This window comes from Podarcis tiliguerta, assembly GCF_965153285.1.
Source record: "Podarcis tiliguerta genome assembly, chromosome: 5".
NCBI classification, from domain to species: Eukaryota; Metazoa; Chordata; class Lepidosauria; order Squamata; family Lacertidae; genus Podarcis; species Podarcis tiliguerta.
The window spans coordinates 41863553-41873127 of NC_139538.1; the positions used below are offsets into that span (position 1 = coordinate 41863553).

The 9575-nt window shown below is 50.4% G+C and overlaps 2 protein-coding genes across 6 annotated transcripts in view; one reads left to right on the plus strand and one right to left on the minus strand.

Moving 5' to 3' along the window:
* Nucleotides 1-241: 241 nt before the first annotated feature.
* Nucleotides 242-4900, minus strand: HPS6 (HPS6 biogenesis of lysosomal organelles complex 2 subunit 3). The gene has a single exon (XM_083443793.1). The coding sequence runs from the start codon at nucleotides 4891-4893 to the stop codon at nucleotides 2446-2448; it is 2448 nt and encodes an 815-aa protein (XP_083299919.1). The 5' UTR covers nucleotides 4894-4900; the 3' UTR covers nucleotides 242-2445.
* A 2001-nt stretch (nucleotides 4901-6901) lies between these two features.
* Nucleotides 6902-9575, plus strand: part of ARMH3 (armadillo like helical domain containing 3) — a 122216-nt gene continuing 119542 nt past the window's right edge. The window contains exon 1 of one of the 5 annotated variants that reach the window (XM_083443813.1): nucleotides 6902-7038. Coding sequence is in view for 2 of the 5 variants with exons in the window: in XM_083443809.1 (XP_083299935.1) it covers nucleotides 8048-8084 (37 nt within the window). In the remaining 3 variants the exon portion in view is untranslated. Of the gene's footprint in view, nucleotides 7039-7665; nucleotides 7740-7772; nucleotides 8085-9575 lie in introns of those variants that run through there. The other 4 variants (XM_083443810.1, XM_083443812.1, XM_083443811.1 and 1 more) reach the window with 4 other exon arrangements.

A 9575-nucleotide genomic window follows, 5' to 3' on the forward strand; every position in this document is an offset into this window, starting at 1 on the left:
TGAATAAGCAGACAAAAGGTGCATTGATTGCTAGCAGAACAGCTTGCCCGCTGCAGCTTTCCTTCCCAGCAATGGTTTGCTTTTTAGTGGAGGGACTTTTTCTGGGTCAGGCTGCAATTTATCTGCTGGGATTGTTCCCCATTAACAAGTGAGGCCAAGCCTGAATCAACAGAAAAGGCACACACAGCTGGGTGCCCAACAATACATATGCCAGGTACTTCACAGCCACAGATGAGTCCTCTTCAAGGTTGTTTACCTTTTAATACTGCATACAGCACACAGGATTCAAAAACAAGAATCTCATTAAAAACAGAATAAACTTGCCAAGATTAGCATAAAAAAATTCTCTGCCAAGTTACTCAGGATGGGCAGGGCAAACACACCATCCAAGGACCATTAAGCGGGCAGTTTCTCTTAATCCTCTGCCTAAGAGGCCCCACTGGGCCATCAAAGGGAAGCTTGTGAATCCCAGCACTGTCAAAACCTTTAAAAAATTTTTTTTTAGCTTTTGCAGAGAGGAGGATGTTTGCGCAGCACTTGGAAAAAGAAAGCCCACTCCTCTTTACAAGAACCGACACATTCCTCTTAAGTTTTCAGGTATGAAGGACAAGATGATTTACTCTCATCTTATCCTTATATATATATATATATTTTAATGGCTCCAGGCTGAGGAAGCATATTATGGGTTTCCTGAGAGCCTGAAGAAAACTTGTAAACAGTATTGCAGATGTTGATTAACTACGATTGGAACAAGTCCTCCATTTGTGCTGGTTTTGGAAGGCAACTCCCAATAACATAATTATACCTCTGCATGCCAAGTATTGACAAACTGGTCACTGGTCAGTATTGGTATGGCTTTCCTCATTCTCTGACAGAAGGGGGCAAGATCCAAAGCTGTCCTTGTGTTCTGCTACTTATCCATTTCCCCAGCCCAGGAAAGGCTAATCTGCAGCACCAAAAAGACCTATTTGCTCTGCACAGGAAAAATCCAGATTGCTGCAGCATCAGGCTTGGGCTGAGGCAGAATACATGTGATCTGCTTGGAATTCAGGCAGCTCAGTCTCAGGGCAGGGTCCTGTCTTACAAAGGGTCATAAGCCTACAGAAAATTACCCACCCAATTCAACAGGCGTAAATAATCCAGACAACTCTGTGAGTAATAAAGCCTTCCACACCCCATTTTTGGCTGGCAAACCCATCCATTGAGTTTGAAAACTGAACTGCATGGTGACTTGCTGCTTACTCTCAATAAGCCAGCTCTCTCTTTTGTACCATATTGGGGAACCTTTGCATTTTAAAAAAAGCAATTTCAGCAATTTCATAAGGTTTAAAATGTTTTCTCCCACCTGCAAAAAGAAAAACCCACTCCTGTCTGGAAATGTTAAAATTTACTTTTCCTGCCCCATCTATGTAAGGCGGCTTCAGTGATGAAAGTCTCATTAGGTGAGAATATTCCTCATCCCCAATGGCAGTTATTCTTAGGCAGAATGAAGGAAATGCAAGACACCAACAAGCATTACTGTCTTGCTCCAAGTCCCCATCATTCTTCCTCTATAATAGAGATACATTTGATTTAAGCCTACAGCCAGCATGGGGTCCCAAACACGAGGCAAGGGCTACACTACTCTGCAAGTGTACAGGACATGCCCTACTCCAGGGAACTGCAGAGCTCCTTCTATTGACAACCTCCACTTTTCTTTTTTTATAAAAAGCAAAAGATAAAACCACTCTAGGGGACAAAGGTGTGCGCAGTGGGGCTTCCCCAGTTGCAGGTAAATAATGCATGTTTAAACACATCAGAGGAGTGAGCTGTGGGTTATCAGCCAGAGAAGCAGACAGAGGACATGCTTTCCGTCAGGGACTTTCCAAAACGCTGGTCTCAGGGGGAAGTAATACTGGTCAGTGAAACTTGGCAACATACAGGATGGCATATTGCCAGGAGCAATCCCTGCACTTTAAAAGGTAGCTACTAAAGCATATTGATGGAAGTTCAAGATGCGCATCCTTAAGGTAGTCAAAGCAAGGCAATTCCCCAGTGACACTAAGCTCGCATGCAAATACGTCAGATGCATGTAGACTAGCATTTTACCAAAACGTAGAGGAAGTTTAACAAAACCCAAGCCCACCAGCATCATTCACAAATGGAAGGGAACACACCAGCAGCAGTTCTTCAGCTCATCTCAACTGTGTGAGCAATAGTGTAGCTCCTATGTGACTTTATCTGCTCTTGTTTAAGGCACCAGAAACACCCAACCCTTGCTACAAGAACTGCACTCTTCCAAAAAACCCATTGGCAATGCAATAAACTTTGGGATTTACCTCCCACTCTGGCAGAGGCAGCTGGCTGATTCAGGGCCTAAGTGGATACACAGGTTGAAGGCTCCTGACCCCTACCAGGCCCAATTACTGTGGATGCCCTTTTGCCTGTCGTCCCCACCTCTAAGCTTCATACCACCTCACGCAATGAGTGGTGTGTGTGATTCTGAAAGGGGGTTAACTCCTCCTGGGCAGCTGCCTTTGGGGTATCTTTCTTTTGCCTGGGTGGGGTTGGTGGTGGGAAAGTTGGACTCTGTAAGACAGCATAGATTTCATCCTGGCCAGGTGGGCCCTGGGTTAGTCTGTGCAACAGGGGCTTCAGCAGGCCAACAGTCAGCTGGGATGACCCACCTGGGAGAAAGGGAGGAGGATCAAGTTCTGTTGGGGGTAAGTATTGCTGAAGAACGCTCAGGATGTCAGAAGCGCTCAGATTTGTAGGGCAGAGTTCCCACAGCTTGTCCAAGTAAGGGTCCAGGTCCCTATGCTGGGAGCACTCTCTCAAAAGGATGGTGAAGATCTCTTTGTTCAGCAAAGGGCTTAGCACGGAGAACTTTTCTGCAGCCTCCATCACACGCTGCCATCTCCCATGCTGGATAAGGAGGTCCATGGCCTGCAGGATGGCTTTGGGCCGCTGGCTGCATAGCAGGAGCTCAATCTCCATTTCCCCATCTGCCAGAGAGCCTCTGCTCCTCCTTGGCAGCACAGCCAGTGCCCTTTTGTAGAGGGGAACAGCACCCTCGGGGCCCTCCTTGTTGCCGTAAGTCCAAGAGGCACCCATGTACTCTTGGGATAGCCCCACAAACTGAGGCAGCCACTTGGGCTTGAACTGGTGCAGCGAGAGACAGACGAGTTCAAAAAGTGGAACCATCCCATTTAGAGGCCCCTCCTCTTGCTTGCTGAGGCCGGGCACTGATCCCCCCAGGATTTTCTTCCACACATCTGGAGTAGCTCTGGCAACCAGTACTCCATCCCCGTTTTGTTGCAGCTGCAGGTGGTTTTGGATGGCCTTCCAAGAGGCCCCAGGGAAGGAACTGAAGATGGCATTCAGGTAGGCCAGGTTCTCCTTGTTTAAGTCCAAGTGGAGAAGACGACCGAGCTCCTGCTCCACGAGCGCCTCACCATAGCTCTCCACCTCACTTTCCGAGGCCCCGACCACACACAGCTTAAGGAATTCCAGCTTTTGGTAGCTCTGCAGTTCCAGCTGCATTGTGCCCAGCAGTTTGGCGTAAGGCTCTGGGAGGGCCCTGGGACGTTTATCCTTGGAAGCAAGGCTATAGCACAGGATGGAGGAGAGTGCAATGGGAGCCTGGAACATGTCTCCCTTTTTCAGTTTCTCTACGGTGAGCTGAGAGCTGCTGAGGCTCCGCCGCTGATAGTATTTGCAGGCCTCTTCAAAAACCATCTCCACCAGGGTGGGCTCTTCCCTGTCGGTACCAGAGAAGTCAAGGCTGTAGATGCCATTTGGACCCAGGAGCTGCACTTCCTCCTCCTCAGCATGGAAGTCCAGAAAAAGCACTTCCTCCGTGCTCAGGACTTTCTTTTCTATCAACTGCCTGCTGCCCAAGTCCACAAGATAAAGAGCCCCTCCAAAGAAGCAGGCAAGGGTGTCCCCAAAAACCTTCAGCTGGACCTGCTCCCCTGGGGCCAAGGCACTTGCCCCAAAGTCAAAGATGGGTCTCCACACTCCGTCGGGCTGTACCAGCTCCACAGCTCCTGCCGTGCTAACCAGGAGGAGCCCCCTGCGACCAGAGAGCACACAGCTATGGATATCCAAAGGGTCCATGTTTGCCAAGAGTCCCACACAGCCCAAGAGCAGCTTCTTGAAGTCCACTTCACTGCCTGGAAGCAAAGCCTTAGTACAAATGCAACCTTTGGATGGAGCAGCAATGATGATGTCAGCATTTTCGGGACGCCAGATGAGGACAAACTTGGCTACTCCCTGGAAGGTGGCTGGAGTGGGCAGCAGGAAAACACCAGAGGGTGAGGCAAGCACTCGGTACACAGGGCTGTTGTGCAAGACAATCCTTAAGGGGCTCAGCTGGGCTCCCTGCTCCCCGATCTGAAGGCGTCTAGTGCAGATGCAGTACCTGAAGGCTCTCCTCTCGGGCGTCAGCTGGGCGTCCAAGGGGGGCCTCTCCTCACACCACACCAGCTGGGCCCCCCAGCTGCAGATGGAGACAACCCGGGCACGAGCTCCATGGCACAGCTCCAGGCTCTGCAGCAAGTGCCACCCCACTGCGGGCACAAATCGCCAGAGTTCAGTCTTGCCGTGCTCCCAGATGATCGTCAGCACCCAAGAGACAGCTGTCGCGGGGCTTTCCAGGAAAAGCAGCCCCACCACGGGCGGCTGAGGAGGCTGCCAACTCCTCTCCAGGTCAGCCCCGTCGGCGCCCAGGCGCTGGAAGGCCACAACCCGAGCCTGCGAGGCCGGCTGGTTCCACAACAGAAGCAGATGCTGCCTGTCCGGGCTGGCTAAGAGGCGGCTGGGAGCCTCGCCCGGGCGGCCCTGCTCCAGCAGCTCTCGCAGGCAGCGGCCGCGGACGAAGTCGCTCCAGTCCGAGACCTGCCGCAGCTTCATCTCGGGGCGTCCGCCGCGGCTGCCGACCACATGGGGAAGGAGCTCAGCGGGACGCGCCGCGGCGGGGCGAAGCTGGCGGCGCCTCACCAACGCGCCCTGCCTCTTCGAGCCGGGAGCCTGGCCTCGCCCGGTCTCCCCGCCGACTCTGGCGCCACTATATCCCCCCTCGACGCCCTTCTTGCTCTCGCCGGGCACTTCCACGTCCTCGAGGAGGGCCCCGCTGCCTGCCTCTGAGTCCCCTTAACTCTAGTCCGCCAGCTCCTGCGCGCCCTGCTCCTCTGCTCCTCCGCAGCGGTCAGGTCCTGGCACTCCCGGGCTCCGTCCCTCGTCCTCCTCCCGCTGCCCCGCTTCTTCCCTTTTTGTCCCTTCCTCGCGCGCTCTCGGGAGTTGACAGCGGCTCTTCCTTAGGTGCCCCGGGTCCGCCCCGAGGAGGCCGAGTGCAGGCAGGTCGACCCGGGCGTTTCTCGAGCGAAGCTCTGGGCGCGCGGGCAGCGAGAACCTCGGCGCCTCTCCCAGTCCAGGTCCGAAAGCAACAGCGCCCCGCACAATTACTGCAATCACGAGGCCTCTCGTTTCCGGGCGCAGTCGCTTCCGCGGCCGGGCCTCGGCGGCAGAGCCCGAGCTGCCTCCGGCTCTCTTACTTCCGTCCCTGCCCGATGAGGTTAAAAATCTAACCGCCCCGAATGAGCTGCGGCTCCGGAGTGCAGAAGCAGGCAAAGGAGAGCAGGAGCCCTGCCGGGCCTGCTTTACAGCTCCGCCCTACGTTAAAGAGACACGTCATTATCATCATTAGTTTTCACTTGTATAGCGCTTCATATTTCGACGGAATCTCTAAGCGGTTTAAGTTTTAGAGGCAGGTCGCAGAGTATTTACTACGAAGGGTGAGAGGACTCAGCAGACCTTTGGCCCCTCAAAATACCCGCTTTGCATTACCTGCAATGCATGTTTACTCCAGTGTAAGTCCCATGGTGCTCAGCGGCGTTTACTTCGTATAACACTGCAATTTACCGTGGAAGTAAATCACAAGCCAGTGGTTTTTAGCACTGTGTTAACATAGGATTGTTGAAATCAGCGGAACGCTTCGTTGGGGTTTTCCGACAGGAGACCAATCATTGGCTTTATTGAACAGTGCAGTCATAGTCCCCCTGCTTGAGTGGGCCTCACAGGAAAGCGGCCTTAGGGTAAAGATGGCAGTCTAAACTTGTAGTAACATGGTGTGCAGTCCACAAACAATTACGTTCATGGCCTGAAGTACACCAAAAGCAGCTTCCTAGCCTCAAGAATAAGCCCTACTGAAATAAACTGAATTTTCTTCCAATAGGATCAGGCTGCTTTCTTAAACTCATTTATAAAACCCCCACCAAAGTTTACTTCAAAAAGGGGTTCAGTCCTGTGCACCCTTTCTAGTACCACTGTGGAACTTATGTTTGAGTAGAGGTGCATAGGATTGGGGTGCATATCTGTCTTGCCTCAGAGAATACAGTGGTACCTCGGGTTAAGTACTTAATTTGTTCTGAAGGTCCGTACTTAACCTGAAACTGTTCTTAATCTGAAGCACCACTTTGGTTAATGGGACCTCCTGCTGCCACCAGGCCGGCAGAGCACGATTTCTGTTCTCATCCTGAAGCAAAGTTCTTAACCTGAAGCACTTTTTCTGGGTTAGCAGAGTCTGTAACCTGAAGCGTATGTAACCCGAGGTACAACTGTATTATATTCCTGCAAACTTAGTTTTACCTTAGTTTTAGTGGGGAATAAGAAGGATTGGGCCCAGCTTGGTGGTTTGCCATAGGCATCAAGTTGGCCACTATGAAAACAGGATGCTGGACTAGATCAGCTATTGGCCTGATCCAGCAGGCTGTCCTTATGTTCTTAAGGATGGTGTGTCTGAACTATACAAATGTGTGTGCAGGCAGCAATGCTTCTCAGACGAGGTTTCTTGCTTTGCCAAGAGTGGGGCACATTTCCCGTCTTTGTATTTATTTCTTCTTCAGAAGCAAACAAGCAGAGGCAGGAAAAAGTCTGGAATGACAAACACGCCCAGACTATCTGCAGAGCAGGATGAACAGCCGTCTAGTTGCAAATTTCTGCAAATCTGCTGACTACAAGCGAGCGAACCAAACGTCAACAGTTTGTTCTTATCTAACAGTGAGTATGCGCAGCGGTACATGAAGAGCACACATGTACAGGACGACAAACCGGCTGATTGATTTGATCTGATTTAATTGCATGGATTAATTTGCAGCTAGGGTTTCTTCACGTTTATGCTGTGTGAGTGTGTACCTACCTCGTGGTGGTAACTGCTTCTTTTACACAGGCTACTTCAAGGTCTTAGGAACGGGGATCAACTGATTAGGGATCTTGGAGGCAGATTATGTGGATCCTTTCACAAGTACAGGAGTTTTACATAAGAAGGGCTTAAGATCCCCGTACGCAGGACACTGCAGCCCTGTAGTACGATTCTTTGCACATGGACTCTGGAGTAAGCCGCAATATGTTTAACAGAGCTTCCCCCAGGTAAAAAAGCGCGTGGGATGTAAATACAGTGGATCGGGCTTTGAAAATTACATCTGCTTCCGTACTTTCTAATCCTGGGGTAAATTACAAAATAACTGGCTGCGGGAAGCCAGTTCTGCTCCATATATGCCCGTGTAAGGCCGGCTCGGCTATGCCGTTCGCTTTTCATCCGCACTCAACTCGCACTAGTACCCAGCAGAAGCCGTCCTCCGCAAGGTGGTTGGAGGTGGGACCGGGCAGATAAAGGACGGCGCGCCTGCGTAGTAGGGAGGGGGCGGGGCGAAGTCTGACTCGGTGGCGCATGCGCGCCGAGAGGCGGTCGCCCCGCTCAGGTAACGGGGGGCTGTTTCGCTCCCTTCCTTTTAGGGTCCGGCCTCGGTTGCGCCCCACGCTCTGTAGTTAGGCTGCGCCCTTTGAGGATAGGGAGGGAGCGACCAGGTGTGTGAAGTTGGGGTGGCGGTGGGAGAGGACCTGGCGACATTGCCTGGGGTCGGGTGGCAAAACATGACGGAGGGAGGCGTGTTGGGGTGCAGGGGGGACTTTTGAGGAGGCTGCCTGTGGGGCGCACTTGGGGCGTGTTTAGGGAGAAGAGGGCCTGAGCGCACCTGTTTTTCTGTGTACGTGGGATAGGGGACCGTACATGGGATGGGAAGAGGAGAGCCCCGTTTACAGTGGAGGTGAGTTGGGGTGGGGCAGGGTGGGGCGGGAGGAAGTAGGTAGGTGCTGCTGCTCAGGAGGCAGTTTTATGCATTTCCTGCTCTAGTCATCTCCCCCACTCCTCTTTTCTGTTAAGTGCTTTCACCTTCCTGCACCCCTGTTGCAGTAGTATGGAAGATGGAAGGGGTCTCATTTGGGGGCAGGTGAAGTGTCTTGTTCTGCTGTTGCCCACACGCTTAAGCTTCCACGTGGTTCCCTGCCCTCATAATTGGGACCAATGTGCTCTTTTTTCTCGTGTTTCCACGTATTTTGATAAACGATTGGCTCCCCTGCCCCAAATCTTGTTTCTATATGGGGTCCATTCTTCCTAGATCACGTAATAGAGTCAATTCCCAGCTGTTGGAGATGACTAAATTAATATGCTTCAAAGGTGGATTCCCTTCTTTTCTTAGCCTTCCAGGGTATACCTATGGGCACAGTGAAGACTGTTATTCGGTTCGTAGGAGTTGGCTCCTACGTTTATAGCTTATACCATCACAGTGCATGAACGCACTTTGTTATGTGTTCACAGGAAAGCTGAGTGATTATAGCAGCTGCGTGCACAAGAAAGTGTACACATGCATTACAGTACATATGTGTTGTCCACTTTCTTTGATGGTCTATGTATGTGTTAATTCCCACACAGACGTAGCTCCATGTTGGGATTTTGTAATGTCTGAAGCAGCTCCAAGTGTGCTTGCACAAGTTAATAAAATCAAACAACTTTTCAGAAGTATTGCAATCTCCATGTGCCAGTTGTATTCATTTTAAAATATACCTGTGTTTTGATTTCTTCTGTCTATAGTTTTTTTTTTGGGTTACACATAACCAAGTGAGAGAACCTAAAATTGAAATGGTGAACACTTGCTTAACAGCAAGGTATATGTTTTTCAAATGACTTATAAAATACATTATGCATTTCCCCATTTCATAAAGCAAACACTTTGAAGTAAAAGAGAAGCTGCAGAACTTAAAACCACAGTTAATGTGATATTCATGATGACCCTTGTCTTTATGCATGAAAGCAGCCATAAGGGAAATGGGAAAATGCACATGGGGTTGCAGCTAGGCAACTATGGCTTCCCTCCTCCAGCAGGCCATTCCCTTTCTACACACACACACACACACACACACACACCATTTCTGCCCCCCAACAATATTCTGTGGTTACTGAGAATTTCCTGCCCTTATTGGCGGTTTTTGTTTTTAAATTGTTTTATATCTGCAACCCTTGGAGTTCCCTTGAATGAACTGATTCTTCTCTCATATTTCTCTGTGGTCTTGTTACTTTTCCTGGCATTCTCCACTTCTTTTTTCTTTTTCTGGCATTCCCCACTTGATTTCACTATTAGTAATTTCATCATCATCTTGTGCCTCCACTCAATGCAACCCCTTATATCCCATCATAATGAGTATCTATTCACATAATCCCAACACTGTGCTTTGAAAGTGTATTAGCATTTATTCAAAGG